The sequence below is a fragment of the Camelus bactrianus genome, chromosome 7 (assembly GCF_048773025.1).
Source record: "Camelus bactrianus isolate YW-2024 breed Bactrian camel chromosome 7, ASM4877302v1, whole genome shotgun sequence".
NCBI classification, from domain to species: domain Eukaryota; kingdom Metazoa; phylum Chordata; class Mammalia; order Artiodactyla; family Camelidae; genus Camelus; species Camelus bactrianus.
The window spans coordinates 38,158,157-38,177,102 of NC_133545.1; the positions used below are offsets into that span (position 1 = coordinate 38,158,157).

The 18,946-nt window shown below is 44.1% G+C and overlaps 1 protein-coding gene across 5 annotated transcripts in view; it reads right to left on the reverse strand.

Moving 5' to 3' along the window:
- The window catches only part of BMPER (BMP binding endothelial regulator), a 266,365-nt gene that overhangs the window by 58,077 nt on the left and 189,342 nt on the right, over positions 1-18,946 (reverse strand). For all 5 annotated transcript variants that reach the window (XM_074367258.1, XM_074367259.1, XM_010970983.3 and 2 more), the window contains 2 exons: positions 18,539-18,868; positions 11,821-12,157 (listed from right to left, as the gene is read on the reverse strand). In XM_074367258.1, the coding sequence (XP_074223359.1) occupies positions 11,821-12,157; positions 18,539-18,868 (667 nt within the window). The remainder of the gene's footprint in view (positions 1-11,820; positions 12,158-18,538; positions 18,869-18,946) is intronic.

The following is an 18,946-nucleotide window of genomic DNA, read 5'->3' on the forward strand; positions in this document are numbered from 1 at the left end:
CTGGGTCTGACCCACCCATGAAATGGTCATACACACCAAAGTTTTCCTTCAAGTACACACATATCATAGCACATTCATTTGTAGGGATATCAGTCTACTGTCTTCCTTACTAGATTATGAACTCCATAAAGACAGGAACCATGTCTATTTCATTCACCACTGTAATCCTAACACACAGCACAGTGCCTGACATTTAACAGGGCTCAAAAAAAAAATCTACTGAAGAATTGAGGGGACAGAGGGAGGGAAGAATGAGGCAGGATTTCTTAACTCCGAGTTCCTGGATCCCTAGGCAGAGAAATCCTTGTACGTGCAAGTGTGTATGCGTTTTTCTGGAAAATCTCAAAAAGGACTGTGGCCTCTCAGAAGTCAAGAATCACTGCATCTGACATCAACTGAAACATGCCCAGCAAGATGACTAACCGCTATACATAAAATAAACAACAAAGTCCTCCTACATAGCGGAGGGAACATCTTTTAAAAGGAAAAAATATCCTTCAAAAAAAAAAGAAAAAAAAAACAAAAAACAAACTGTAGTATGTGAAACATTTGCAAAACCTGAGCTAAAACACTCAGGTTAGAAAGTGGAGATGATTTGGGGTTAAGGATAGGTTACGAAGAGGAACTGTTAGCAGATTATGGTGGTAATGGTCAAAAATACAATCTCTGGGCCAGATAGGTTTGGTTTCAAATCCTGGCTCTGCCTCTTTCTTGCCTGACGGCCTTGAGTGATATTCTTACCTCTGTTCAGCTCATGTTCTCATCCACACAAATGGACCACGACGTGCAGGGAATGCCCTACCTGGCCGCCTGGCACACAGCGCTCAGACACGTAAGCCCTCACCCTCCTCTTCTTACAGCATCGTCCATTACTATTAACGCTGGGCTGGACTGACAGGCTTCCCTGAGATTCAGGCACATAACGCGTGTCAGTCAATGCTATTAACGTGGCTGTCGCCACCTCCTGTTACCAAGGCCCATGGTCTCATTTCTGTAGTAACGCAGGCCTCTGTTCTCAGTCAACTTCTGAATCCGAATCTTTTCTTTCCCTCAAGTAAATACCAACCTCAGCTTTCCTGCAGTCCTTATTTGCTGTTCAGTCAATAAATCCTAACAGTGGCTACAACACTACGAGCCAGTATCTGCTTAATATCTTTCCTCCCTGGCTTTGATCACAGAGACAAAATGAAGACTACAATTTCCTGGTTTCCTTTTCATGTGGAAAAGCTTTCAGGGGTTCTGAAAGGTCTTCGGGCCCATATTCTTTGAGCAGCTCAAAATGCCTCACACACGGACCGTTTGCTTGGGACACAATGAAGAAACCAGCTCACCCCTCTCTCTGCTTAAACTCCAACACTAGGTAAGACAGTAAAGATCACAGAGAGCAGCTCTTTCATGTTAAAAGAATTATTAATTCCAGCTTCATCACCGGATTTCCCCATTGCCTTGTAAAGCATTTATTTCTCTACTGTCTGTGCCCATTGACCAGGTTCTTTAAAAGCCCGAAGCCAGTAGAAAGGAAACAGATTTTTACAGATACATCCTGTCGGCCATTCTAGGCTCACCAGCCTGGCCCCTGGCCCCGGGCCTGTCTGTCCTGCGTGCTAGGGGGGAGGGGAGGTTTGGTCAGCTCTGCCTCTGCACAGGGACACCAGCTCCAGTTCTGTCCAGCAACAAATGCACCGTGTCCAGGATTCTCTCCAGCGAGAGTGCCTGCGAGGCCCTGGGTTATTCAGGTCAAGGTGATCGAGGTGGTTCGCAACACCGCATGGGGCTCTCTGTGAAAAGTGTTTCAGCAGCCAGAACTTTGACTGGATTCTAAGTCTGGCTCACAAATGATCCACTGAACAAGTTCAACACTTCTGCCCGGCCTGGCCTTACGAAAAAGGAAGCAGTAAGACCAAGGCCCTTTCACTTACAAAACAAGACATTAAATGGTATACTTTAGTGCCAGTACTTTATTTATTTTCTCCATTTTTAAAATTGAAGTATAGTTGATGTACAATGGTATCTAAGTTACAGGTGTACAATACAGTGATTCCTAACTTTTACAGGTTATACTTCATTTATAGTTATTATAAAATATTGGCTACATTCCCTGTGTTGCACTATGTATCCGTATAGCTTACTTATTTTATACATAGTAGTTCATATCTATTAATCCCCTACTCCTGTCTCTTCCCCCTTCTCTCTCCCCACTGGTAACCACTAAATTATCCTCTGTATCTGCAAATCTGCTTCTCTTTTGTCATATTTACTAGTTCGCTGTATTTTTTAGATTCCACATACAAGTGATATCATACAGTATTTGTCTTTCTCTGTCTGACTTATTTCACTTAGCATAAAGCCCTCCCAGTCCATCCACGTTGCTGCAAATGGCAAAATTTCATTCATTTTTACAACTAAGTAGTATTCTGTTTGGTGCCTGCACTTTAAACAACACACTAATAAAACGCCACTGAGCTTCAATCCCCACTTTAGTCTAGGCGGGCATGTGCTTAGCTCTTAACCCCTCACCATGGACCCACTCTGCAACCTTGTCTCTAATGTTTGGAGGTTGGTTGTACAGGACAAAGAAAGGTAAACTCCATCAGCCATAAGAGGGTCTCTGAATAGACCAGGTCTCAGAGAACTGAGTCCCTCGGGGACCCACAGAACTTGGGGGCAGTTCTTCTTGTAATTCCTCCACCTCCTGCTGAGTGTCAGGTGTGGTTCGAGCTCCAGCATCACCTTAGAAATGTACATTCTCAGCCTCTGCCCTAGACCCACTGAATCAGCTCTCTAAATGATTCTGATTCCTGCTGAAGTTTAAGAACCATGACCCAATGCACAGACTACATGATGGGTGTATACAAACTGAGAAATAAATGCGTGATGAATAAATGAAAAGTCTTCAACTTTACAGAACCAATGCCCCGTATAAGCTGCTCCCAGGTAATAGGTGAAAGACACCACAGCGTGCCCTCTTCGTGTCTGATGGATGCTGGGGCATAAACTGTAATGATCTGGTCACGGTCTTTGCCTCCCGTCCCACTGTCCACACCTCCCGTAGTTTATGACCCTGCCCCATGGAGCATCGTTCTGTTAGCTGCCTGTGCCAGGCTCTCCCTGGTTTCCATGACTTTGAACACGCAGTCTTCTGTGGCTGGAATCTTTCCCTTTGTTCTCTTCCCCAAACCCCTAACTCCTCTTTTTTTGTGCAGCTAAACCCTACATATGCTTTTGGTTTTAGCTTAGGAAGTCACCTCCTCCAGGAAGCCAACCCCCAACAGGTTTCCACAGCATCCTGTGCATCCTCTATCAAAAATGCGTCCCTCCCCATCTGCACTCCTGTTTACTTGTCTTTCTCACTTGACTTTCTCACTAGCCTGCACTGCAAGCTCTGTGAGCCAGAGGACTCATCTATCTCAATCACTGCCATGCCTCCAGCACCTTGAACAGCGCCTGGTGAAGTATTTGTTCAATGAATCCTAACTATAAAATAATCTATGTGTGCTTTTTTACATTAGGTAATATATACCTGTTTTAATTTATTATTGATTGATTTCATTGACTCCTAGACATGAATAATTGACCATTAGCCCAGAAAAGAGGACTGTGGATATAAAATAATAATATTTCCGCATTTTCTTCTTTAACAAAACTGCCCACTGAAGTCTTCTTTTTTGTTTTAACACGTGCAGACTCCTGAATGTTTGGTCCCCGCTCGAACCACTGGTCCCTGTGAAAGCTTGTGTGTGAAAGCCTACTGCTCCTTTTACTTTTCAGATCAGAAGAAAAATGAGGTTGCATGTAAGATTTGTGTGGAGAAGTCTGCCCACGCTAGACTATGGGTCGTCTGAAGGAGGAGCTTCTGTCTCCCTTGGTCAGTCCAAAATCACCACACCCACAGTAGGACCTGGCACACAGCAGGTGCTCCATCAAAAGTTCTTCTAAGGAGTGAATTAAACAATGAAACCCTCCTCCAAAAGCCCAGGGCAGAAGCAGGATGTTTAAAGACTTGAGTGGACAGGGACGGACTCTGAGAGCAGTCGTGGTGGCTCTTGACAAGTTCTCGGACAGAGACCCAAGACAAGGTGTCCTCGCAGGCTGGCTGCTCAGGCTCCATGGGGAGCCTGGAATGAGTCCCCTCACCTTTTGATGCCCCAATTAGCTCAACAGTGACATAAGGAAAACACTCCTCATATCAGCCACTACTCATATCACCTTCATGGACAGAAAGGGCTTTACACCCATTGATAATGAAAAGACAACACAGCTCCCTCAGACTGCTGCCTGCTCACTAAGGAGCAATCAAAGCCCCCTGAGCAGCCGAGAGAGATGCTACAGAACACTTAGTGTTTTACCTGCCGCAACGACACTCATTCGAATCTGTGTTCAAAAGCCCCATCTAATTGTGATCAGGAATGTAATTTTCTGAGGAGAAACACTGCAGGATTCCAGGAAATTTATGCTGAAAATAAACTCAAAGCTAAAAGTAAAATAAAACTGAAATTACAGTTAACCTTGAGCTGGGCAGGATGTGTATGAAGAATTAAAACTTGCCCAAAGAGAGACTGGCCTTAGCTTTTAGCTCCCGGGGAGTGATCTCTAGCCCCCCAGAATGTCCTGCCCAACAGGAGGGTCCTTTTTGGCCTGGGCACTTTGCCCGACACTCTAACAGTGTGGTGTATCATGGGGGCTTTGGGCCACGTGAAACCAGTTCCAACCTCCAGAGGAGCCGGAGAGTAAAGGCCTTAGTGTGACCTCCGGGAGGGGCTGGACAAAAAAGGTCAGCCTCGCAGGAAGCAGGTGAATGACTGAGTCCCGGTAAATACTGTGGACACCAAAGGCTCAGATGAACCTCCCTGACTGGAAATACCCCGTGAATAGTGCCACATGTTGTGACTGAGAAGAGTCCACGCCGGTCTATGACTACACAGCACAGGACAGCAGAAACTCCATGCCTGGACTTCTTCTGGACTCTGCCCTAAGCATCTCTTCGTAATTTTCATCCACACGCTTTCCCTATAATGAACTGTGAATAATGACCATGAATGTAACAGCATTCAGGAAGTTCCGTGAGTCCTTCTAGAAAACCAGTGCCCCTGAGGGGGGTGTGGGGAGCACCTCCAAAATGCTGGTGTCAGAAGTGAGGGTGGTTCCCCTAACTCTGTGGTTGGCTAAGTGCACAGTCGACCTAAACTCTCCTGAAACGTTAACCTACCTATCATGACAGGTACAGTTTTCTTTGTTCTTCTTTAAAGGATAGTGTTTGCCTCTTTTTGATATTAAAACGTTCAACATGATAGGGTCTTGGACTTGGAGGAAATCACATCCCGAACATCCTACCTTTCTAAGTGGGCCACTTTTCTGCTTTGGCCCAAGAAAATTACACTGACCAGGAAAAGCCCTTCTGAGCTGAGATCCAGGCAGTTAGAAGGCAATTTAAGGGCTTTCTCTCAGGTTACACTGGTGGAACAAAGAAGGAAAAATGTACCTGTGGCTAAGGTAAGGAAGGATGAATGAAAGGTTGACAGAAAACCACAATAAGGCTTTGGTTCCAACCTGGCAGAAGGCGCAGGATCAGGGACAAAGCAGAAGACATGTGACTTCCTGGTGAGAACGCTGAGCAGTGCCAGGACAGAGGGCCAGTTGACTTTGGCAAAATCACCCAGAGCTCAGTCGTGCCTCCTTGAGAGGAGGCTAATTTAGGTCCTAAGACTGACTGCGAGAGGCCAAAAGCAGAAACATCTATGGATCAGAATACTGCACAAGAAGATGGCAAGGCCAAATATTAGCTAAGGGAAAGAAGAGGATCTAGGAGGTCCAAGTGGCTTACAAGTGAACTATGAGTAGGCAGAGGTGGACCCTGAGACTCAGAGGCCTGCCGTTGGCGGCCCCGGAAGTAGACTCACGCAGTAAGAAGAGCTAAGAGTTCTTATGGCAACAGAGGTGGACCAGGGGTGCCGCTGGCTTGACCAGTCTATTCCCTGAAAGGACAGAAATGCGTGTGCATTCTGACTATCAGTGTACAATCGAGTGTGGACATAAGACCTAACATGGACTTGGCAGTGGGGGTGGAAGGAGGCCAGAGAGGATGGAGATGAAGGGGACAGAGGCTAGGAAGGGAACCAAGACACACCTGCCACAGGTGAGGTGGGCGAAATACAAAAGGGGAGAAAAGACTCCCCATTCCCCGCAATAATCTGAAATCCAGAGCCGGCGGGAGACAATGCAGGGCAGCACAGCGCAAGTGCTAAACTAGGATAAACACAATCAGCATATCTAAGAAGCCGAAGAAAGAACATTTACAAAACTTAAGCTGTGCCTTCAGCTTAAATCAATACAGAAGATGAGGGCACCTCAGGCAGGGGAAGACCCGGACCCAGAGGCAGGAATGCGCATTGTGTACTTAAACTTGGTGAAGGAGTAGCCTAGGGCAGAAGTTTAAAAAAAAAAAAAAAAAAAAAAAGGAGAGAACTACTGAGCAGGGAAAACATTTTGAACTTTAAGGTTGGACTTGTAAGGGCTGAAGTCTGATAGGTGGTACAACCGAGGTGTCTACTGCCACCTGGTGTCACCTTCATTCCAGGTTCAGAGTGACTGCTCATCCTAAAATAAAAAGGCAGGCCTAGAACATCACACTTTGAATTGAACATCTCATTTGATTTAGGATCATAGTTCTAATGGTAATGTGAGACAAGTCATTAAAAGATGTAAACAAAAATGTTCCAAGCCTGCTCTTCTTTGAAACAAGGGAAGATTGGCTTGATGTTAATTACAGAATAGCAGTTAGCTTTTTATATGATGTTTTCATACACACACACACACACACACACACAAACACACGAACACCCCCATAAAGTCTGTACTCCTTGCCTGGATCTCTCCTCTTGCTGTATAATAAATGATTAGCTTCCTTTATAGGAAAACACAAAGTGGGTCATCCACAAAGTCTGTGATCTTCCCCTGGAAGGAAGCCACTGGCAGTCCCAGGGCGCCAGTACATCCAACCCCGTGTGCTGTCGGAGTTCCAGTGTTCTCCTGCACCAGCTCCCCCACCTACCTCCCAGGACCTCAGTGGGAAGGACACATCTGTGAATCCTCTGGCCTTCCTTCAAGTCCCTACAGCTGTAAAAACCACTGCATGGAAAGAAAAGAACATTTCCTAGACTGGGAATCCCCAGACACTCTCCCAAACCGAACAAGTGAACGGAGTTTTTGCTCCTGTGAATTATATCCCAAGAAGGGGAGTGGAGAGGGGTAAACAGTTCTAAGATGCTTGTGGTCTGTAAATGTCTGGGCTCCACTGCGCCTCACATTTGTTTTCCTGGCTTCTCTGAAATGTGGGCCAGCCCTGACTGAAGAGGCCTGCTTTGCTGGCAGGTTACTTCATCCAAGAGTTGGGTCTGAGTTGGGAAGAAACCTGTTGCTGGTGTTTCATCCACCAGCCCGAGGTATACGCAGCCTTCTCTCCCAGGGTGACCCACACAGCCCAGCCCACCTCCTGGCCTCTCTGTGCCTGAAGCTGCCCAGGCTGATCTTGTCAGCACGGCTGAGTCAGGGTTGGGGGTGGATTTGGTACTGGCCGCTGAGGACCTTGAGGGAGGCTCTGTGCAGGGGGCTGCCTATTCCTCCTGGATCTCCCAGTTGGCAGCCAAGACACAGATGGTGAAGGCAACGTGAGTCTGGGAGAGGGAGGTGAAGATGAAAAATGAGAAAAGACACGAAGACTCAACATTTTCCCCTCAAGGGAGCCTGCATTTAAGTCCAAATATAATTCAAATAATTTCACATTCATTTTTCCACAGTATCCTACCTCCCTTGCTACCAGAAATGTCTCTATAACACGCCAGCAAAGACTAAGCAAAAAATTTGTAAAGAGGATTATCTAATTTGAGGACAAGTCAATTAACAACTCTAGGACTTAAGACACGTTATCAATGCAGCCAGTTAAAATTTTTATGTGATTCATAACTGAATTATTTTGCACCCAAACATATTCAATGAGTTAATGAAGCTAAATTATGCTGATCACAAAGACTTTCATTAAACACTACATTTTTATGCCAAATGATGCCAAGATGTGTGGAACTGATTTGTGAAGAAGAAATGAGCAAAACTTAGAAAGTTTCCCAAAAGTGGAAAAAAAAAAAAAAAGTCTTGGCTAATATGTAGTCATTTCTTACTCATTTACAAAGTTTTTCGAGTTTTGAGGCAATGGACAATTTTCTATTACACATTTTGAACTGGGTAAGAGACCAAAATAAAATAAGTTCTCAAATCTAGACATCTCAAAATTAAACTCTAATTCAGAAAAATCAGAATTATTATTTTGATCTTATAAGCAAAGCTGTCTTAAATCTATAACAGTTTTCCCTGTGGAACATGTCATATGACGAAGGAAACCCAAAAGAGGTAACATTCCCTCAGAGAAATACTCCTTTATTCTCTCCCTTCTCTAAGTTACAAATACAGTGGTGCTTGGAAGGTTGCATTTGTATCTTTGTCCTAAAGGAAAATACAGATGTTTCTTTGGAGGATGAGGGGAAAATGAAAGGAATCAAATTCATACGAAATTCAAACATATGACCTTCCATGATATCAAGGCAAATCTTGTTAGTCCTATACTGACATAAAAAAGATCACCGCCCTGGTCACAACTGTGTTTACAGGTTCATCTTAGAAATGTCACCAATGACATAAAACATACCGAAAAAAGTTTACATGTGTGGAATGTCACATGATTGCTGTTTTGTTCTTTTTAATATTATTTAAATGTCATACATTAATATGTATTATTCTTATAAGACAAAAGCAACAGTTTCTTTCAAGGCTTGCAATGCAATCTTCACTTACAGTATTTCAGTCAGTGTCACGAAAGAGAAATGGGGTCATTTTTTAAATTGCTCCACAGATTCATCTCATCTTTGTGATGAGAACAAGAGAAGACATTGATAATCAGAAAGGTGAGTGGCTGAGCTGGGGGCAAGATTCCCCACAGAAAGGAAGGGACACAGGACCACAGCACACCATGCCAGTACTGCCCACCTATCACGTGCCAACGCGGCAATGCCTGCTGACCTCAGTCCCTGGAGAAGCAATCCTACCAGGCATTGAATACCTATTCTACAGGTAAAGAATCTGAAACTCAGCAAGCTACCAGGGCCACACAGCTAGAGAGTGGCAGAGTTGAAGTTACGTCCAGCTTGGCATCACCCAATACATCCTCTGTCCATTGCTTCCTAAAGGCAACCTAGGGTCTGGTTCTTGCTTGAGATCCCCCGAGAATGTAATTCCCTTTCTGTGTTGACCTTGTTTCTTTTCTTTCTTCTGCCACACCTGTGCTTGGAAGAAAGAAAGAAACCCAGGATCTACCAAACGTTGGCCACCCTTACTTGAAAATGCATGAAGATGCACCTCTTGGTTGGGGAGTGAGATTATCAGCAAAGTGTGTGACCAGCAGGATGGTCCAGCTCTACCCTCCTGAGCTCCCCGGCCTCTTCCAGGGGGTGGCTGGCCTGGAGCGTGCTGGGCCACTACACCATGCACAGAAGAACACGAGCCCACCTCCCACCATAGTCCATCCTCCAAACTTCACTGCACAAAGATCCCAAGAGCATTCCCATAAGCTCCGCAAACTCAGACATCAAGCCCCTCACACAGTGACCCCCGCTGTGCTGCTAGAGCTGCCGGCCCAACTTTCAAGAGCAGACAGCAAGCATCTGCCTGGCCACCTAACAATTCTGATTCTGTTCATGTCCAAGTCATTTCTCAAGACTTCTGCCAAGGTGCTCATCACATTCCTACTCTAAGTCCAGGGATCATAATACGAAATAAGTCACCAAAGAGAGAAAAGAAATAGAAGTTTGCAAAAACGGACCAATCTCTGCAGGCTCACTCTCCAACTTTTGTTTTCAACACATTCCTTTGAAATGGGATGAAAACCAAAGGTGTAGACTGCTGGAGCCCTGGGAGAAGTACAGCCTTTCCATTCTGTTTGAGATAGAGACATGTCCAATCCAAATCCGCACCTGGGTCAGCGGGCTTCCAAAAGAGGTCTTACCCTTGTTAATCATTTAATTAATGGTAGAAGATAGGATAGCAGCCAACAATTACAGAGTACTTAATACGTGTGGGCGCTGGGTTGAGCACCTGCGTTAATGTTCATAATCTCTGAATGAAGAGATTATGAAGATCTCATGAAAAATCTGAATGACAGCTTGTCAAGGTAGGCTCTTTTATTCTCCCCACTTCCTAGATAAGCAAACTAAGGTTTAGAGGGCTTAAATAATTATTCAAGGTTGTAGAGCTGGACTGGATTTTGAGCGCTGGGAGACCACCAAGTTCTTAATTGCTGTGCTCTGTTTCCCATCAGACTTTCACATGATGGATATTTAGACTACAAATGAAGCCTGGTTTGTCTGTCCAGGTGCTTAACTTACTCCAAAATATTACATTAAGATCTTTCAATTTCAATAGACAAGGCTGGGGATGGGTATAGCTTAGTGGCAGAGTGCATGCTTAGCATGCATGAGGGCCTGGGTTCAATCCCCAGTACTTCCATTAATAAAAATAAGTAATAATAAATAGTAATTACCTCTCCCCCAAACAAGGGTGAGGTCAATCTAGGGTGGGCAGGTGCAGGGAGGAGAAGGAAGCTAAACCCAGAGAATTCAAATTATAACCAGAAAATGGCTTGAAGGAATGAAACATATGGGTTGGAGCCAAATCGTTTGGCAGATGCAGCCCTGTTCAGGGATTTGTGATGACAAGGACGGTCCTTTTTCCACCCCACTCTGAGCCTCCTTTACAGGACTTTATCTTTTATGTCCAAAGATCAAATAATTATTTTTTAAAAATCACATTTAACAAGAACTAGGGGAAATAAACTGGTGGCAATTAAAGAGTAAAAATAACTTCTCTGTGGCTTCAGACCACAGGAGTTTTCTCATTTTAAGAGGCACAGGCAGGCAAATCACTTAAATAAGGCCTTTTTGGGCTGTGTTCATCTCATGTTTCCTCCCACAGCCGTGGTGGTTAAAGTTATAGACAGTCACAGCTCTCGAACCCATGGAATTGTGCAATAAATGCAAGTACAATCAGGCCAAACTCATTAACTCACAAATGCCACCTTGTCGTATGGAAGTCAAATCCAAGTTTCCTTTGTAACCAGTTGCTTTATATGGAAGAGGGTTAATCAGAGTTAGAAAAGGTTACAGAATCCATAGTCTTAATGAGAGACCTTCCTTCCTCCATCCTCAAGTCCCGTTTCTACTCTCCTCTGACCTAGACACAAAGTCTCATAGTTAGCCAAGATCCGAGGAATCCTTACATCACAGCCATGTTTTCCATGCGCAGATTTGTTTGGGGCTAGGCGATGAGAAAAACCTGACGAACTCTTCCTTAGACCTAGAATAACCAAGCTCACCGAAACACCCAAAGGGAGCCATAATGATTTGAGATTCCCACCTCTGCCCTATACCATTGTGTTTCAAGGCCAGAATTTGGGAAGTACTCCTTAATCTTAGAGTCAAGAAGTTAACACCTGGAAAAATCCTAGAGAATCACTAGCTTCCCAGTGAACCTGCAGACACAAAAACAGAATCACCTAGAAGAGAGAGCTGTGAAATCCTTCCTGCAATTTCCTAATTTGGAACATAACATGGGACTGAGTCAAGATGAGACCAGTCTCAAGATGAGAAAGCAGCAGAGGTGTTTACACTATGCTTTAGGGGACCTTGTTTTGTATACCAAGAGATCTGATACCCTCTATTCCAAGGTCAAGTCTATCCTTGGTCTGTAACCCAAGCCTGTTTCCCAGATCACTGTACTTACCGGTAGAAAGTGGCATAGTCTACAGTTGAGTGGCAGGTCTGAAACTCCCAGGATTTGAGTTTCTGGCATTCCCGATGGGCTCGAAGCTTCACCTTCACGGTCCCTTGACACAGTTCAGGCACTGGTTTTCTCTTGGGTCTGTTGCAGAACTCATTGGATTCCACCCTCCAAGACTCAGCAAAGTCATCCACGTCAAACTTGAAGTTTCCATCTCCACCAATTAAGTCATCACGCTTATGTCCATTGTAGTTGCCACAGAGACCACAGAGCTTGCCTTTCAGATGGGGGGCAGCCGTGACTTCCACAAAACTGTCTCCATCCCAGGATATTTCCAAACCTAGAGGAAAAGAGGATCAACCACTCTTGAATCCACCAATAATTCCCAGGTGTATAGATCTGTACACTGCACATTTGACTATCCTCTAAAACGGAAAACATTAAGGATCTAATCAAATTCTTGATTACCTTTTAATCTTGCCATATCAAACATTGTGTGATATTACATGAATCACTTCCTTATTGGGGCTTAGAATTTTTTAAATGTATAAAGTTTGCCCTAACAGTGATACCTGAAGTGCCCTAGTTTGATTTGTAGGTGACTATTCATTGACCATGTTCCTTTATGGTTTAACTTTTTGTCCTTTTCTAGAGTAGCTGAGTTGGTCCAAATCATATTTTCATTTATCCAATGACTACTATAATATAGACATGGAAAGATAAAAAGATGATAGTTTTTTAATGTAATTTTTTTCTTTATTCAACCCTCCATATGATTATACCAAATGCCAAATGAAAATGTCCAAATTATTTGTTACAGTGGAAGAGTAAAGTAATAAATATATAGCTTCTGAACACATCCTCTTCAAAAGACAACACTCATACAAATGAAAAATGTTTGCTCCCTTGTTATTTTATAGTCATCCCTGAGACATGCTTCCCAGGGTTGAGTTGTTATCAGCCCTAGGTTGGGGCCTCCATGTGTGGGCTGATCATAAGCATCAACATCTGAGGAGGTGTTGGAGGCTACCAGATCATGGGCAAAAGTTCCTCTTGTGTGGGACAGAGTCAGTGGAACAGCACTCTCTTGTTCACCTAGGAAATGGTCTCCACTCTAGAAGGTAGAGATGTAGGCCCCTCTCGGTTTGCTTAATGTACCATCTAAAAAGTTGGAGGACTTGTCTGAGAACATTCATATATCTCTCCAGACTTGCTGACCCGAAGCTTCCAGGATTTACTCTAGCCAGAGACCCTACTGAGTGGTGGAATTTCTATGTCACATGTTGGACAACCAGGTTCTGCTGTCACACAGCACAGATCAGTCCAACCAGAGGGTTAAGAAGAAATGTTCTCATATTTATCCTGATATCGTATGTGAAGACACTGTCCAATAAGACAAAGGAGAGGGTTTCACGAAAAGCCATTTGAGGCTCAGCCCAGAGTAAATGATAACTCTGGTCAGAGTTTTTCTTTATGTCTCAAGTGTGTAGTGGAAACTTTTCTTACTGTTCTAGTAATATCCTGGCAGTACTCAAGCCCCAAGTGAATGGATGAACTAGGTACTAATTCTGTGGCATGAGCACCAAGAGAAGGTTTCTTCCCTGAGACTTCTCCTTATTCACTGTCACTGTCTCCTGAGAGTGACAGCCCATAGAGAAAGTCCTCTTTTAACAACAAAAAAATAGAAACTCTTCCTAGCTGTGGATATTTTAATTTTACCCTCTTGGGTTTCTGATAAAACCTAGCCTTTGATTTAGTCTGTTCTGAGCCTGTGGAAGGGGCAACATGACTCTTTTTAGACGACTTTATCTTCATTCTTGAAGTATCAATATTACCCTGATGACAAAATGTTCAGAAGATGCTCAGAAGTCAGAGGATAAGGCAATGATGAGAAAGAAGAAATGGGTGGGGAGGGAGGGAATGGATCTTGTCCGAATATAAAATTGGCATGAGGCAAAATCAGAGTGATGTAAGATCGGTAAGAAACGCCCAGAAGTAAGATGCTAAAAGCTAATATTCCCTAAGCCAATATGCTAAAGTCAATATTCCCTTGGACTTGGTCCAGGAGGAGAAGCCCAGCCAAACAGCATTCCTGTGAGTAGGCCACACAACGGCCACAAGAAAGAGTTACAGATCCGCTTTAGGGAGAGCGATTGGTAGAATAAACCAGTGGCCTAAAACTGGATTTCTCAAGAGGTAAACAAAAAGGCCCATATGGAAATCACTGTATGATAAATGAAAAGAATGGAAGCATTCTCAGTCCAAGGCAAATGGTAGAGAAGATTTCTTGGGTGGGAGAAGAAGCTCAGTTCCAAAAACGCAGTTAAATAGAGTTGGGTAAAAATCAAGGAAGAAGGTCATCAGAAAGTCTCTCTTGGGCACTTGACAGTAACTGAGTGAAGAGAAAACAGTAATGGGACAAGGTGATCAGAGCAAGGACCCACTGCTCGTCTATCCACACACTGGACTGACCGCCTGTGTGGATCTCAGAGAAGATGGTGTCAATTCTGACAACCACAACTATCACATAAAATGATTTCTATTTCTTCATACCCCATCACCCAACACATTGTCTGGCACATAGTATATACTCACTAAATGAATGAATTACCCTGTAAATTGATACAACAAATCTGCAAAGCCAAAGAAATTTGTGAATTTCATGCTAGTTAAGACACTGAAATAACATTTTGAAAAAGGACAAGCAAACCATAATATGATTTGTAACGCACTCTCTAAGGTATAGAAGAAACTTGACCTCCTAAGCCTGTAACTAGGCAGCTGCCCAGCCAGAGAAACGAGGGGAGAAAATCAATTCCATACAACACTCTAACTTTTAGAGCCTAATTCCAAAGATTCTCCACATTGCAAAATTTTCCAAACTACAAATCTCTTTCCTAGACAGCAGGCAAATGCTATTCTTCCAAATGCCACATTGGTTGAGAATTTACATCCAAAGGAGCTCCAACAAAATTACTGGCAGTGACATAATAAATTTGAGACTTTGGGCAACTGAGTTCATGGGAACTCAACTCACAGTGAACAAGCCAATCATTCTTTCTTTGCAATGGACTGCTGGTCCAGGCATGCTTGGGAAGATGCAGACCCATTGTGTTTTTAATAAACTCTTCTCTCAAGACTCTAGACATCTCTTTCATGAAACATGGTCCCCAAAGTAGGAGAATCATTTGTAATTCACTCTCCTTTCCTCCTCTTTTCTTTGTTACTATTCTATTAAGAGAATTTTCACCGAACAATGCTGGGCTTCAGATTGTGGAAGGATGGCTTATTTGATGACAGATGCCTTTGTCTAGTGCTGTATATATATATACACGTGCATGTGTGTGTGTGTTTGCACGATTATTTTTACCCTCAGCATGAGTAAAGTCCATGCAAAGTAAATTACATTAGTGACAGGCAAAAAATTTATAAGTCGTAACTGGGAAAAAAAAAAACTGCTCTTCCAAAAGATATTTTTAAATAGGCATCTTATGAGATGAAAACATCGTGGAAGCACTTAGAGGTTGGGGTTAGCCCTTTCTGCAGCTGGGATGAGTTTCCCAATTCTCTGCATGGGACATTTGTAGAAATCACTGGCAGAGTTAGAGGCCAGAGCTGAAGCACATGTCTCATCTGGGATGTGAGCAGCGGCCACATTCCTTCCACCGTATGAAGAGCCTTCCAATTTTCCCTTCTCACCAGTGAATGTTTTACCAACTTGTTTTTCGCCCTTCAAAGGTGTGACCCAGCTCCAGACACTACTTCTGGTTTTCGGTTGTTGTTTTGTTTGTTTCTTGGTCGGGGAGCTGTTGTTCTTTTATTTGGGGGTTGTCTGTTTTGTGTCTCTTTGTTTCTGCATTGCTGTCATTGCTCTTGCTGCAGTCTGCTTTTAAAAGAGAGAGGAGGTGCAGGATCTGTAGACATACCATAGGGATGCTTAAAAATGGACAGTTTTTCTGTTCAAAGCTTACGCCAAAGAAAAAAAGAAAAATATATTCTCCAGGTTCGTCAAGTACAGAGCTCTAGCAAAGTAAAATAAAAAGCCACACTCCCACGTGTTAATGCTTTCAGGTGGATCTGACGTAACTCTTTCAGGTGGAGTTGATGAAGTGAACAGATGGCAGAAAGGAAATATTTTTGAATTATCTGCTAAGTGCCGGGAGTTGGGGTGCGGGGGCTGTGATGGGGGTGAGAGTGCTTTCTCAAACTACTAAGCCCTGCCTGGTGCCTTCTTACTACCCCAGTTGTTATTAGGTAAACAGCTACAGCCTAATTCCACCCAAGCCACACGGCCACCTGTGCTTCACTGCCAAATGATTCCATCATGAAGTGCTGAGTCTATAAGCCACAGGGGCAAATCGTCCTTCCTCCCCGACTCCTATCCTCCAGCCTCAGGCTTGATTTAAGCTGCTATTTTGAAGAAAGTACCCTTTGATCACGAGCTTATAAAAAAACACAAAACAATTATGGATGGAGAACACTCAAAGGGTATACTGGGATATTTGAGATAGACAATCAATAGGTGATAAAAAGAAAATATCCCTAAAGGGTAGTATACACAGAGATAGGTGGACCAGGGTGGAAAAGACCATTGTCTGGAAATGGAATTGCTCCACTCAAAGGATAATTTCAAAGCAAGTTTACTGCCCAGAGAAATAAACAGTTCTTCCGTGGGAAGCAGAAAGCTGGTGCACTTCGCGTGCTACAGGAAATTGTTCAGCTGGGTATTAAGGGAACCACATAAATTATTTCCATTGTGGCAAGAGAGAAGGAAAAAGAAAAGAAATTGTAAACCTGAGTTCAAGGTCTAGGAGACTTAAATTCACTAATCTAATTATGGTATTTGTCTAATTATGATCGTTTATTATTTTCTTAGCAGTCTCATCCTTTGCTCATTTTTACACCATGTGAAATCCTTACAAGGAGCGCCCTTATCCCATAAGGCACTGGCAGCTGTGAGAGCAACAGTATCAGACTTCCTCGAATGTTAGGAATCTTCGAGCATCCAGAATCCCTTTGAGAACTAGGCTGTGGTGACAGGCTGTGTAATAATTTCCATATCAGTAGACTCCATTGTGTCTAGCTGGCTTGCAAACGGATAAGCAAGGTTCCTCTAATTAGTACTGTGTAATAATGGATCGTTTCGTGTACCTTTTTCATGGAGCCAAAAACTGTTGCCTCCTTCTAAGGAATGAGCCAAGGGCTGCATGTGCAGAGTGGCACGTTATTTGAATACAACAACAGGTGTCTGAACTTCTGGGATGGACTAATCCCTTTAAAGTTGAATGAATGGAGCTTTTCACATCTACCGCGTTCAAAGTGAATAATGGGAATCTTTCCTTCTTTATAGAATGTTCCAATACATTAATATGTAACATTTCTCACTGAAACCATGTTATACTCTCTAAATAATAGCTCCCAGGCTTCTCCTTGGCTTCCTGCCTTTGTTTAGCTGAGCTGGCATTCCATGGGCTCAAATCAATTTGCCACCTACATTCTGGCTTGAATGGAAACAATTAGCCGGGTTCTGAAGGTGCTCCGGAGAACAGTCACTATAGTCCCTCAGAAGTGCCTCCTTTATCAATTGTTTCCCTTTCGGGTCCATATTAGCTAAAGAACCTGGAACCCAGCTGATGCTTTTACACTGTTAAACTCTCATCAATGCAAAAAGCAAGAAAGATGCTGATTTCCTCAAGTATCACGCTTAAAGAAACAGCATCGGTCAGGAAAACATGCAATTCATTATCCAATTGACAAACAATATGCACTAACCAAAGGCAGCATGGAAGGAACCATACATGATATAATAAAATGTGTGAACGAGCTGAATTCATTCTTCAAGGCTGATACTGAAAGACTGAGTCCTGCTTCTAAGATGTCTCTCTTAGGCAGCACCTCACAGACAAGAATTTAAGCCTCACTGAACCCCTAGGGGTAACCTACTAGCAACCATGAACAGTTTGGCCTAGAGGAAATGGATCTGCCCACAGCATGGAAACACAGAGTCCAGCAAGCCTCAGGCAACATGTGATGCTGAGAAAAGGCCTCAGCAGCCAGCTCCATGTGCCCAAGGCTGGGGGATGCTTTCAGAGCAAGCATCCTTAAGTGTCCTCCAGCAGGAGCCAATGGTTCTAGCCCTCAACGCATGAGCATCCTTCTCCAGGGTCAAGAACGGCCAGGACTGCTGGTCATACAGTCCATCATCCACACTCCCATCTGTACACCCACACGTTTGCGGTTTGCTTTTGAGGAATCCCTCCTTCTTGGACAGATGCTAACAAGGAAACAGTCTTTCTCCCAGATGTGAAACTGCACATTACTGGCTAAGCTGGGAAGGACACTGACAATTCCAAGCTGGACATCAATGACCTCAAATAGCAACAAAACATAGGAAAGGGGTTATTCGGAGAGCACAACTGCTATTTTTGGAATGAGGATGGAAAAGCACTGGATGGGGACAGATTGCAAGACTGGTGAGACTCGCGTTGGATTGCAAGGCTCCCCAGTGTGCAAATTTCTTCAGCTATTTTGTGCCATCTCTGGGATCCCCCTTCAAAGCTCCAGTGAGTGCGGATGAGACAATGCCTACAGATGGAACACTTCTCTGCCTCTGGTTTTCCTCCGTGGAGGAGGAGAAGCAGCTGCAGCTCCTGAGCCCAAGAGGGTGAGACAGAGGGAAGGGCCGGAGAGACACAGAAGCCCCGTGCTTCTGGAAGCCCACCTGCTTTGGTCGTCACTTTCAAGAGGTAGCCATCCAGGTCGATGTGAAACTGCGGCGCCTGGCAGGGCAGCGCGATGCGCGAGCCGTTCCAGCGCACGGTCAGGTGCTGCTGGAGGCTGACAGTGCTGGTGCCCAGCACCAGGTCCACTGACTTGGTCCAGGAGAAGGAGCGGGTCCTGCGTGCATCGTTCTTCACCAGCACCTGAAAGGGCGAGGCAGGGGAGGAGCAGTCTTTTGTCAAAACGTACTGACACGTCCCCTGAAAGTTAAATGTCCGTCCGTCAAAAGTGTTGTAGTGGGGATCTCCGAATACCGTGCAAACGCCGGGCTCTGCGGATGAGTGAGAGACAAAAGCAGGTCATAAACCGAGCGAGGGATTCAAAGAGAAATCAGGGGTCCCTGCAATAA